Consider the following 14,073-nt stretch of genomic DNA (forward strand, 5'->3'; position numbering starts at 1 on the left):
TACTGGTTACTTATAGGTTATGCATTAAATCATAGATCTCACTAGAAAGCCAGAGTTTCCAAGGGCAACTTAGTGAAAAGTGATTTTTCTCCCATGAAATGTAACTGCATTCTCTAACCAGCTCTACAAATTGATGCAGTGATGACTGCAGCTTGCCTGACACATGGGTACAGCCCAAACCACGAAGGCCAGATGATCCACAGCCCCTTATCAATGCCCCTAGGTTATAAAAACAGGAGGAATCTGACTTGAATATCTTGGCTGTGAAATCACCACTTGTTCCTACCCCACTTCTTTCAGTATTGTTCACAGAAGTAGATTAAGAAATTACTCTTTTGAGCGTCACAGGAGAACTTTTGGCTAAAAGTAGAGCTTGAAACTAGTTCCACAGAATAGATTTCTGCTCTATCATCCATAGCGCCAGTCTTTTCCTTTTTGCAGTATTCACTTGTGCTTAATAAATGCTGCTTTTACCACATGGTGAAATAAGGCAGGACCTCTGGATCTTTCTCTGCACAGCAGTAATTTGCTCCTTGAGCATTCCGGTCTGTGCATTAGATTAATCCAGGAGAAGGTAGAGAAATCACTTGATAATGCACATGCATACAGTATTTGCTGCACGTAAGCAATGGGAGTGAACAGAGACTTTGTATTCAACTCTGATTTTTACTTTTCTAGGCTTTAAAAAGAACTGCAATTGGAGTGTATTTGAACGGCATAGCAGCAGGCTTTGGGGTGTGTAGATAAATCTTGCAGACCTTTGACATTTCAGCTGACAAACGGCATAGTGGTAGGATTCTAGCACTTTTGGTGTGGAAAACTCTAGAAGATTACTAGATTTTATAGACACACTGAGACAGCAAGAAGTAGTATTTCCCACTTTACACCCTGCAAGCACAGACTTTTCTGTCCTGTTTCTTTACAGCTCACATTTACTTAACCCTGTTCTTTTCTCCTCACTTACTATTACAACCTCCTGCGTTTGAAAACTTTACTGCCCAGCAAATTCTGTCAAATCTGGATTTTTTTATCATACTGCCTGTTCTGTTCCCACTTCTTTGTCACTTAGTTACTTATCCAGTGAGACCCAGTTTTTCTTGTCAAAGTTGCAGACATGGTCTGTCTCTCCTTCCTTTCTCCATCTTCCACTTGAGATCTCCTCATCTTCTCATCCCTTACAGGATTTGATTCTTGTGTTGTTGGCAATGTTTTGCATCTTTTTGCCCTGTTTTGCCCTTTTTATCTCTTGGCAAAGGGTCAGTCTTTGCTGGCTTTCATGTTCCTATTTTCCAAGGTATTCCTTTTCCAAGCTTTCAGATTGCTTATTTTCCTCTCTTGCTCTTCCTGAACTTGGCAGGTAGGAGCCACAGTCAGCACAAGAAACATGATGCCCTATATCTTAATTTAGATCTGTGGAGTCAGATCTGTCACAGCTTGTCGGAACTTTGCTCTGTCACTCTAGAGGAAGTTCACTCATCCAGCATGGGCAAATTGAGACCTTTTCCAAAGGAATCATTATCTTCCATTATATTTGGGAAATTCTCTCACAGATGGCAAAAACACTATTTTTAAGAAAGTTGTGTTCTGCTGAAAGAACATTAAACCCCTGGTGATGTTTATACTGTGTGTGCTAACACTTGGTGTAGGGCTTCTGTGCATTTGTTATCCTGGACTCTTATGTCCTCCTTTCCTAGAGAAGTACCAAATAAAACAACGAGAAGGTGGCAGAGGACAAACTGGCGAGCTTTTACTTGGAGTGCTTAGTGATAACTTTTATGTATCTTTAAAGTTAACACATTCCCTCCTCCACTAGGAATTCTTGTGATAACTGCAAAGTCTTATCTAACTTTCTGAATGGTGTGCTATATAAATCGTTTCCAACATTTTTGCTCTTTAGTTTTTTTTTCTGTTCTCCAAGGGTTGTTTTTTCATGTAGTAAATGTCTAACTCCATACTTGTGAAGACATATCTTTACTCTGCTGTGACTCTTAGCACATGTGATAAATCTTTTTAAAGACAAAAGCATGCCTCTTCAAGATAATTAGTTTCACATGACCTGGGGTACCTGAAGTCAAAGACCTTTTGGAATGGATTTTTTTTTTTTTGACAGGAGAATTCTGAAGTTAAATATATTCTAGAGGGTAAATCAAAAAGATTGATTAGGCAATTTTGTCTGTCCAGGGGAATAAGGCCTAAGAGAGTCTATACTTGTCTTCTGGTTGAGCTTTCATGGTAAAAGCAAGGAAATACTTCCTTGCTTGTAAAATAATCTACGATCTACTTGTTCCTGATGTTTACCAATGCTCGGTTTAACTTAAGATGTAGCCTCACTCAAAAAGATACTCAAGTCTTATTTAAAAAAAGGGAAAAAAAAAAAAAAGCATCAGCCTATGAAAACTACATGAGTAGAAAAGAACTGTTGTTTGTATGAACTGACATAAAGCCTTGAAAAAATTATTTGGTGCACTTTTGTTTCTAATATGGGTTGTTATTTGACCTCTTCTCAGAGGGAGGCAGTAAGAAATGCAGGAAATTATTTTTCTCTTCTAGTAGGCTATGAGATGTGATAAGGAGATGTGGCAATAATAAGTTCATGATCTCTCCTGAATTTAGATACTGCATGAGAATTGCTGGTTTTCTGCCTTTCTCTTAACTGCTGTTGGCCTCTGCTCTAATGAGTGTACAGTCAGCATCATCCATGCTGGACTTCAAAGCTTGCGATAGTGATATGGACTGTAACTGCTGATTTTAGTTACTGCTCTGGACTTTGAATTAGATTTTGACTGTAATTCACAATCTCAGTTGGTAACTATCCCAGTTGTTGTAGTGTTTGTTTGTTCATCCTCAGGCATGACAGCTGAATCTGGTATAGGTACTGAAGCAAAGTCGTTCCTTTATCTGGTCAGCGGGACCTTTTTTTATTTTTAAAGGAACCAAGTTACTATGCTGAAGTTTAAGTACAAATTCATTTTAGTTCTGTTATGTTATATATCAGTTTGAAGTAATGTAAATGCATTAATAGTAACTCTGGGACATGGGGAAAATATTCAGTTACAGATGATTTGTTTGCTGGCTTCCTATGTCTGATATTTTTATGTTTTTCCTCTTTTTAATGTGTACTCAACCAGATATCTCACGTGTTCTGTAAAATGAGCTATTTTTAGCTTTTTAACTCCTTATGCTCACGTCTATCACCTGGTAGAATTAAACTTTCTGCTGTATCTCAGTGATAGATCATTTTTCTTGTTAGTCTGGAGCTTGTTAGTCTGGAGTTATTTAGTTGCATTTAATTACTTTAGTGATATTTAATTCTGTCTGTAAGGCATTTTGGTCCTCTGACTGTAAATTCTTATTTTATATTCAGTACTAGTTTTGTATAATGATTTCACTTGGGCATATTCAGCAAAGATGTACCAAAGGGAGTAGAGCGTACGCAAAGTACATCTGCCAAGTTGCAGTACATCTAACAGTTGTCTGTTCTTCTGTAACTCCTCCATGTCACTGGAAGGAAAGTGGAAAAAAGGATGACTTTTAAATAATAATAATAATAAAAGTTATGTAACCAGTGATTAAGGTCTTAAATTAGAAATTGGCAGGATTTAACAGTTTTATTTGTTGACATGGTTGTTTACTTTTTTCATTGACCTTTTTGCTTTCTGAATTTTCCCACATTGAATTCCCATGCATTGATCTCAGGATGAAGCAGCACTGGACATTTTTAATCCAAATTAGTCATAATAAAGTGTAGTTCTTACTCAGTTGTTTGTAACTGAGTTTAAAATAAGTGCTTTCCATAAATTTCCTTGGGAATGTGTTTGAATGTGACAAATGGTTCATGTTGTTCATTAAGCACCATCCAATATTTCTCTCTTCTCAACACAAAAAGGGGAAAGGGTATTTGCAACTCTACTACTGTTTACTAAATACTTATCTGTTAGTTACAAAACAAACAAACAAAATCACCAGTGCAAACCAAAACAAAAAAAACAACTTTAACATCAGGTAGGGTCATATAATTATATTTCATATAATGAAGCTGTGCGTGGTTTTTGTTCAACAAACTGAATGCTGATGGCTGAATTTGTACCATGAGTAGCAATGGATGATTCTTTAGGAAAAATGAAAATAAAAATCTGATCCATATTTCATTTCTAGCTTTCTTTGGTTTTGGGGAACACTTTCTGACAAAGGGAAAGAATGATTTCTGCACAGTCATGTTGGCAGTCCTGAATGACCTTTCTTTGGAAATCCCTCACACAGCATGTAATCCCAGATGTATGCCAGGAGGTGAGCCCCTGTTGTAAAGATGAATCTAGGTGGAGAGGCTGGAAGATGGCCAGCAGGCATGTGAGGGCTGCTGCTGTCAGGATGAGGTCACTGTTTGGTTGTTCCTGCCTATTTGGGGGTGGTTCTCTTGCTACAACATGCAAAACTTATGCCTGTGCTGACTGTCCTTATGGCCTATGCCTTTCTCCAGTTCAGAGATGGGTAAGAAGAGGCAGCTACTGCCTGAGACATAGAATTGTAGAATCATTTAGTTTGGAAAAGACCCTTAAGATCATCAAGTCCAACTATCAACTTCAACACTACCAAGCACACCACTAAACCATGTCAATAAGCTCCATGTCCACATGTTCAGTATCTCCAAGGATAGGCTTCCCTGGGTGGCTCATTTCAATCCCTAACTACTGTCTGTGAAGAAATTCTTCCTGATACCTATTTTAAACTTCCTCTGGCACAACTTGAGTGTTTCTTCATGTCATATCACTTATCACCTGAGAAAAGAGGCTGACATCCTCCTCACTGCAACCTCCTTTCAGGTAGCCACGCTCCTCTCCAGATTTATGAATCAGCATTAAATCCACTTTCTGCTGTAGGTAGCCAGCAGACGTTCTTTCTGCACCCTCCTTGCCTCGTGTTATGGAAAGGGCTGGCACCATAAGTGCTGTCAAAATGCAGTGTAAGAAGGTGGGCTGTTTCAGATCCTTATTTGTGAATCCTTTGACAGATCAAACACATATGTTGCCACGCCAAGGTTAGAGCAGACCTTTTCTGAGATTGCCTGCAGTCTTTAGCTCTTTTTTTTGCTTTCCTTACTATTGCTCTGCCTGCCTTTCTCTTCTCTCTCCTTCCTTCTCTTATGCCAATCCCTACTGAAGTGAATCAGCTCCTTTCCTGCTGCCAGTTTAAAGCATTTGGGAACTGACTTGGCCTTTTCTTAAGTCTGTTAATTTTGTTCTTTTGTCTATCTTATGAAGCCCTTGTCTCTATTGTAGAAAGTGTGTCTGCAGCTCTGCTGGCAAAGCACTCACAGGGAAAAGTTTCTGCCAGTGTTTTCTGTGACAGCAAAACAACAACAACAACAACAAAAAACAACAAAAACAACCAGAACATAAGTTATGTGGAGCAAAACTATCTTCTATTAACTGATACAAGTGTTTGCTGAGGGGGATATGAATGTTTTACACCCTGTACTGGCACAGTTCTTCTGGTATGCTCTCTGTTCCTGCCTGTCCTTTATACTATCTTGGTAGTTTAAACTGGGCTCTATTTTGTCTTTCAGAAAGGACTCTTTATCTGCCTTGTGTTTGTATAATGCTTAGCTGGCCCTTTAGTACTTACCAAAGCAACCATGACTAGCAATTTGCCCTTGCTTGAGGGCTTATGGTTTATCACTGTCAGTCTTATAATGCACATACTTACATTTCTTCATCTATTATGTTTGGTGATGGAGTGCTGCTACTCACAGAATGCTGAACTGTGTTCTGCTTGTGTCATCTTGAAGTAGAAAGTGAATAAAATATTGTCAGTTCTGAAAAGGTAAAATTTAGATTGGCTTAGCATACTGTGGACTCTGCAAGATGCTTTTTTTTATCTTTCTCAAATGTGTATTTGTGTGTGTGTGTCTGTGAATATCTGCACATAGACTTTTTCCAGGAGGCCAGATCTCTTTCTGGAGATTAGATGTATGGGTGTGGGAAGAGCTGAGGCTTTACCTGCAGTGTGGGAGATGACTTCTGCCTGCCCCTTCTGCCTGAGTCTGTTGGCTGCAGCACACCCGCGCAGAGCTGTCCTGTGGCTGCATACTCCACCACGGCATGACTAAGGCAGTGCTGCTTGCACAGGGCACTGTGGCTTTCCGTGGGCTCTGGTGGCTTTGTCTCATCTGCACCTTCAAGGTTACACTCTTCCCATGCTCCATCACAGGCTCCTCTCCATGGGCTGCAGCTTTGGCCCAGAGCTCTCCATGGACTGCAACTCCTTCAGGCCTCATCTGCTGCTGCACTGAGGGCTCCTCCATTGCTGCATATGGATATCTGCTCTGCATGGTGCCCATGGGCTGCAGGGAGTGGTCTGTTCCACCTTGGACCTCTCTGGGCTGTAGGGATCTGCTGCTCTGTGCCTGGAGCACCTCCTGCTGCACTGACCTTGGTGCCTGCAGGGCGCCTGTTTCTCTCGCATTCTTACTTCTCTCTTCCAGTTGCTGTTCTGCAGCATTTTTATTAACCTTTCTTAAATATGCTATCATGGAGATGTGACCAGTATTGCTCACTGGCCCACTGCTGGAGCTGGCTCTTAACCAGTTTGGGGCAGCTTGCAGATTCTACTCACAGAAGTCTTTGCAGTTTTTTCCTCACCTCACCTTTACCAAAACATTGTTGCATAAACAAAATACATGGGGCAGGTGGGGTAGTGGTGCTCAAAATGCTCGTGTCCCTGTTGCAACCTGGTGTGGATCAGGCTCTTTGAATAGACAGGTCAAACTAGACAGTTTAGTGATCTTATGTTGTGGCTCCCATCTGCTTCTGCACTGCTCCAGCAGCATCTCCCAGCAGGCTGTGTGTTGGTCCCACAGACTGAACTGTAGCTGTGCATCTATGAACACAGCAAACTGGCCTGCTTTGGGACTGGCCAGTATCTGAGCACAGGAGGAGTCTATTCTGTCGGCATTGCCCCAAATTGTTCCTTGTCTTCTCTTGGGAAATGGATGTGTGGAAGCGTCTGTGTGATGGCAGCAGTGTGGACTGGCTTTGTACCCTGATGGACAGGCTACAGCCACCTGGGGGATGCTGCCAGTAGGTGCTCACACATCTCAGGTGCACCCATGGGAAGCCAGGGAGGCAAATTTCCAGCTTTCTTGATGGCTGTGCTGCAGTGGAGGTGGTGATGGGCTGTGGGTGGGTACTACAGCTCCTTCTTGCCACCTCAGTTACTCTGTGCTTGCAGAAGAGTTTCTTGTGAACTGAATTCCTTCCCAAAGAGAATGCTCTGAAAGGCTACACCCATTAAGTACAGAGGCTGTTAATGTTGCTGTGTCTCCATTATGGGAAGAGCACATACTTTAGTAAGGAAAAAGTATCACAGAATCACAGAATGGCCAGGGTTGGAAGGGACCTTAAGGATCACGAATCTCCAACCCCCCTGCCACGTGCAGGGCCACCAACCTCTGCATTCAATACTAGACCAGGCTGCCCTGGGCCCCATCCAGTCTAGCCTTGAGCACCTCCAGGTACACAGGGCATCCATAACCTGTCTGGGCAGCCTGTTCCAGCACCTCACCACTCTCTCTGTAAAGAACTTCCCCCTGACATTCAACCTAAATCCTCCCTCTTTCAACTTAAAACCATTTCCCCTTGTCCTGCTATTACCTACTCTTTCAAGGAGTTGATTCCCCTCCTGTTTGTAGGCTCCCTTTAGGTACTGAAATTCTGCAATGAGGTCACTCCACAGCCTTCTTTTCTCCAGGCTGAACAAGCCCAGCTCTTTCAGCCTGTCCTCATAGGGGAGGTGCTCCAGTCTCCTGATCATTTTTGTGACTCTCCTCTGGACTCTCTCCAACAGCTCCCTGTCTTTCTTGAACTGGGGACTGCAGACCTGGACACAGTATTCCAGATGGGGCCTCACAAGAGCAGAGTAGAGGGGGACAGTCACCTCCCTGTCCCTACTGGCCACCCTCTTTTGATGGAGCCCAGGATACCATTTGCCTTCTGAGCCGCAAGGGCACACTGCTGGCTCATGTTAAGTTTTTCATCCATCAAGACCCCCAGGTCCTTTGGGGGGAGAGTAGTTTGGATTGCAGAAAGAATTTAATGTTCTCCTGCTTACTCTCCAAACAAACAATGTGATGCTCTGAGGGCCAATGAAATGAAAAAAAAGGATTCTCTTGAGAAAGTGAATCTGAATTATTTTTACTATTGCAGCAGGATGCATTGGATGGGGCTGGGATGTACCACGGCCTGTTGAAATTAATGAGTGAAATTAGCAAGTCTTTTGTTTTGCTTTCGTGACTGGAAAGGGAGGGAATGGGATAGAGAAGGCTATATGCTTTCAGCATCCTTGATGCATTGTATTAAATGAGGCATTTTTCTGCTTTTTTCAACAATTATTTTTTTTTTAGACTTTATTTTTAACTTCTGGATCTACAGCAGTGAACTTATTGAGGATATATAGCTGTAGCATTCTCAATTTTGATGGTTCCAATCTGTGTGTTATATGTATGTACGTTGCTTTAATTGTTTAGTGGTCTGTTACATGAGAAGGTGTCTAATTTATGCATCTGTTTGCAGAGACTGGATTTAATGCAGTCAGTATCTAGCTGAAGTAATTAAATGCTTTCTGGAACTTAAAGGGAACTAGTAGTTGGTCTGATAACTTGTTGCCAAGGGGAGGAAATCCATAGGCGTATGCAGTAGAACCTGTCTGAATTCCTCTGTGTCCTGTGATTGTATGTGCTGTGCTTCCATACTGCCTGCTTGTGATAGGTTGTGCACAACCACTTTATGACTTATGGGCATCTGCTATCACAACAGTGTTTGGGTAGTATTACATCCAGTCAGACCTCTGCTAGCTCCTGCTGTCTACCCATCTGTACAAGTGAACAATTTCTCCATGCCCTTACCAACAGTATCTTCTGTATGGTGATGCAAACCAAATCTAAATCAGATTTATTTCACTATACTGCCCCTGTGAATCACCTCCTCCCATTACATACCACAAACTGTACAAGAGGTTTCCTGTCCTGCAGCTCCAGCATGCTATAAAGGTTTAGTCAAGTTGCTGTGAGTAGCAAAACATCTGAATCATCTGAGAAGTGCATGCACTAGGGTGAAAGCTTTGTGCCCTAGAACGTGTATGGTTGAGCTTAGGCAGTGGCAGTATGTGATGACAAAATATTATCATATGCTGGGATTTAGTGAATGCTTCTACTGGATGTTTGTCTACCAGCTGTGTATGTTTCCACATCCTTTACCTAAGTACACGTGAATGTGTAATGTGCACACTTTCAGGCAAGACTTGTGAAAGTAATTAGAAAATAAATTTGTCAGAAAACCCTTTTTGGATCTAATTTACCATTAGAAACAGGCTAATGTCTGTGTATTTTAACTAAGTTGCCTTACTTATATGGTTGTCCTTTTTGTAGTTAGTTCAGCTGGCTGAAACTGAGTGAGTGAGATGTGTTTCTGTACAGAAAATTGAAATGTGGCTCCCCAGCTACTTAACTCTGATTTTGTGTGCATAGTTCTAGTAGTATCAAACCTGGTAAAACTTGACATTTAAGGAAACCCCTAATGATATCTTGAGGAAAACAGATATTTTGTCAGAGAATAGGATTGAGAGAGTAGGTTTTTTTATTTTTTAAGTTACTAGTGGACATTGAGACAGGAGGAGTGTGAAGGTACAGAAGGCCTGTGTCAGCTAATTCATGTCAGATGGACCTTTGACAGCCTTCTTTCTGACTAGCAATGTTACAAAACAAAGCAATAGAAAAAAGGCAATATTAGAGTTTTAGGTTTGTTTTTAAGAAAATATTCTTCTTTTCAAATTGACTTTTCAAGGGGACAGCTTAACTGATCTCCTGGCAGCCAGCAAATGAGTATTAAAAAAAAAATGCTCTTACTTGATGGCACAGTCAGCAGCTGTCTTAATCCCCTCTCACTCTGAGAAAGTTTGTCCCAATGGATTCTTTCTGAAAAGCCCCAGTTACCTCCTCCACTAGCTGACGTTAGACCATAGCATTCTTTCACAAATAATTCCTTAAATATGCCAGGTTTTGTCTTTTGCCACTCTTGCATCTGCCCAGTGTTGGCCAGGATATGCTCATTCTCAGTATTAAGCTGCTGATGGAAAAATACAGGGGAGAAAAGAAGGATATCTTACTGATCATTGTCATAGTTCCTTGATTTTTATCTACTACGTTCAGTAACAAAGCAGTGCATTTACAGATAAAAAGGAGAAAGTGTCCTTTTCAGGAGCGTACTGCTTAAACATTATTTTTATTACCACTTTTGTTTGTTTGTTCCGCAGAGTGGGACACCCCCAGTCAAGGACATGTTCACAGATCTGAAAGATGGAAGGAAGCTTTTGGACCTTTTGGAAGGTCTGACAGGGAAACCTCTGGTAAGAGAAATGTACATGAGTGTGTATTCATGTTGAAGATAAAACAAGCTGTTGTGTTTTTTTTTTTTTTGGTTGTTGTTTGTTTAAATAAGTGCTTCTAGAGTATGGTCTGACTTGCTGTCTATGTTTCCAGTGAATTTCCACAGAACTCTACTGATACATTATATAGAGTCAGGTTGAAACCATTTGTGTAACTGTTGCATTTGAGGGTTAACGTGCTGTTTAGCGAAGCGGGTAAAGCCAGCGGTGGTGTTCACACAGTATGTATTCTTAATAGAGGTTTTTAAAGATCTCCTTCTGGATGAACTGCTTCTAATATGCTCGTGAAGGATCCCTTAAAGATGAAAGAAAGAACGATAACATTTAGTAGGCAAAAGAAAAACATGCATTCCAATGATGCCATTGGAAAAATCTTTTGTGATCCAGAGAGTTTGAAAAGTCTGAAAAATTAAACAAGTTTTGTTTAGATTTGAGAACATGCTTGTGGGACTGGGAACATTTAGCCTGCTAACACTGTTGCCTTTTCAGTCAGATAGATGAGGTGAAACCTGTGCCATCACATGGGACTAACCTCTTGATTTAACTTTTTATAGAAATCTCAAGTTGATTTATTGCTCTTAACAGGAAATCTTTAGCCATTTAAAATTTTACCTTTCCAGCTTGCCTTATTTTTCTGAACACATGCATTTCACTAGTAAGTACTTATAATGATTCGGGGTCTGATTTGAAGTCTATTGAGGACAACAAGAATTTCTTGGTTTCTAATTCAGTTGATTACTGTGTTCCAAGTTCAGCTTCACACTCTCGCAGTTTGATGATGTTCTACTGCAGGAATTGAATTGTGGTGATTAAAAACAAATGGAGTGGCAGACACTGTCAAGAGTTGCGGTATTTTTTTTTCTCCTAATTTTAAAAGGAAGAAAAGGTCGGGAAGTGTAACTTCTTCCCAGTTTGCAAAGATTTAGCAGGGTTTTGCTGCCAGAAAAATGAATTGCTGCTTGTTTACTCTTGGGAGCAAAAAAATTCCAACTACTCTGGCAAACATTCAAAACCCTCAGATTTTCCTTCGGAACTCCCATTTTGCTGTTGTATTGCCACTACATAATTTTGCAGATGTTGGAAATAAAAATTCCAGCCTAAGATGAAGTGAAACATGCTTAAAACTCAAGACCTGTCCTGTACCTTAGATGGAGGAATTTTGTTCTGATCAGTTTTCATCTTGATGTTTATCTTGGAAGTATTGTGGATGAACTTTCTTTTTCTATTAAAAAAAAAAAAAGAAAATCACGAGAAAAGAAAGACAAGTTTTTCTGTTGCTCACTCATTTATTTTGCTTTGATCCGCTAAATTTATTCTGATACAAACATTGTCAATCTTTTTCAGCCTAAAGAACGAGGTTCCACCAGAGTACATGCCTTAAATAATGTCAACCGAGTACTGCAAGTCTTACATCAAAACAATGTAAGCATGCTTTTCCACATCTCTTTTTGTTATACTTTTATATTTATTCTTGGTTGTTAATGTGTTTGTAATGAATGGAATAAAGATTGTAACATTTAAAATGAGAATTCAACAGGTAAATTGTTTTCTTCATCCAGTGTTATTTTAGTGTCTGACAACGTTGTGAAATCCTAAAATGTAAATTTAATCCCAGTATAACTAAATTCTGTTAGAATTACTAAGATGTGTTCAGCTTTGAAAACAAAGCTGGCTTGAAACCCTGCTATGCAATGACCATGAGCATGTCAGGACAAATAGCTAATTTCCAGTGAAGGTGCATGACTTGTACAACAGTCTCTGAGGTTATGACAGGTACTGTGTCTCTGTGTTTTCATGTCCCGCTCTCAAAATGCATGAAGATCTTTCCAGTGACAGCTGTCAAATCTTTCCTGAGCGTTCCTGACTTTGCTCTGCTAATTGATCAGGAAAAGCAAACAGAAAACTTCAGCCACTCATCTTAAAGAAAAATGGGAGTAATAGCTGTTTCTTTTATTTTAATTTTTGTTCTTACTGTCCAGAAACTAGTAATGCTGTAGCAAAGTAATTTTATATTTCCCTGGACAACAACTCCTGATAAGCATAGTTGTCTATAATTAGAATTTCTATTTGTGAATTTCAAGGCACTGAAATAGTTTAATAACAACATTCTGGCAAAGAAATACATCTAATGAAAAAGACACTGGCATAGTTATGTAAACTGCTGATTGAAGAGTTACACGAATGTGCTATATAATACTGCAATTTCCCAGTGTCATATTTCTAGGAAGCAGCCAAAGTTTAGTGGTGGGTTGTTTGTTTTCCTTCTTTGAGGTACTGTAAATATTGATTATTTTTTTTTCCTAAGGATAAGTAATAGGTCTTTCCAGCTTGAAATTAATTTAATTTATGAATATAATAAATGAAATGATATTGAGTTACATAATTAATTAGTTCTTCCATAAGCTAGTGTTTCTAGAAGTAAACAGATGGTGTTAGTTAGCTGAAAGTTACTGAGGTCAGGTATGATTTATACCTACTGTTTGTGTTTGTGTTTAAGATGAAGGGAAAGCCAAGAAGCAGTTGCTTTTTGTGACCTGAGAGTTTGTGGCCTGTACAGTATTCATAACTTTGAAAACAACTTACGAAATTTTTAAAATCCACATTGCAAGGAACAGGCAAACCTTACAAGATGTAGGTGTTCAAATGACGATAGGACTTCATGCATCTGATGAGCTGAGTGACTTTACGTAATGAACTTAAACTTTTTTTGATTTATGGACCAGTTTGTTATTTCAAAGCAAGCAAAAGAAGAAAAACCAAATCATTATATATAGCCAATATCCATCTATTTTCAGTAGTATTAGAAGTCTACTGTCAGCATTCTTTTATTGGTTGACTTTGCTTAAGTCATAGCTGTGCATTAACCATTTGGTGAGTTCCTGGCTGTGTGCTGAAAAGCACTGGTTTAATAAAAAAGTCATTAAAATACAAAAGTGGGCATATGGATTCTTTTATGTATGGTGTAGATTGCAGGGGGAATACAGTACTTACAGTACTAACAATAATTATGCTTGTGATTTTAAAAAAAAAGTGGTTTTTTTTTTGTTACCCATTTTCAGGAATGTTTCTCTTCTGTTGAGGTGAAAAAAGCTTTTGTCATATAAGTGTTTTATTTTTGTGTTCCTTCTCCGTGTGTTCTACAGTGTCCTAGACTGAATTATGTAATGGTGGGCACTGACAGCATTTTCAATGTGTTTTTGCCTGCTCAATTTACAGTTGCCTCAAGAAAGTATATCCTCATTATTTATAAAGAAGTTTGCATTAAAATTCCATTCCAACTACTGTAAGAACTGGAGAGGTCAATCCACAAATCCAAGAACTTTGGAGCATAACTTGTGGTTCCATGTTAATCTCAACAGCAAAGTTTGGGTTTGATTTCATTAATTGGGACAGCTATGTGGAACTGAAAATTGCATACATGGTATCTGAAAGCAGTGAGTTTACAAATATGTTTTGCAGAAGTCAAGCTACTCAGCCTAAAGAATGAGGCAGTTTGTTTGAAGATTGTTTGATAACAGGAAATATATTCACAGAAAACCATTATGTTCTTGCATACTAGGAATGTCTTATAAAATAAAATGAAACTTTGTATAGTTTTTGCCTATTCTATCATTCTAGGCAAAGTCCACTGACAGC

General features: G+C 39.6%; 1 protein-coding gene across 1 annotated transcript in view; it reads left to right on the forward strand.

The window, feature by feature from the left end:
• The window catches only part of UTRN (utrophin), a 284,487-nt gene that overhangs the window by 27,418 nt on the left and 242,996 nt on the right, over window positions 1–14,073 (forward strand). Inside the window, exons 3-4 of the mRNA XM_031612385.2 lie at window positions 10,306–10,398; window positions 11,782–11,859. Of these exons, the coding sequence (XP_031468245.2) occupies window positions 10,306–10,398; window positions 11,782–11,859 (171 nt within the window). The remainder of the gene's footprint in view (window positions 1–10,305; window positions 10,399–11,781; window positions 11,860–14,073) is intronic.

Source organism: Phasianus colchicus, chromosome 2 (genome assembly GCF_987193195.1).
Source record: "Phasianus colchicus chromosome 2, bPhaCol1.hap1.1, whole genome shotgun sequence".
Lineage (NCBI taxonomy): Eukaryota > Metazoa > Chordata > Aves > Galliformes > Phasianidae > Phasianus > Phasianus colchicus.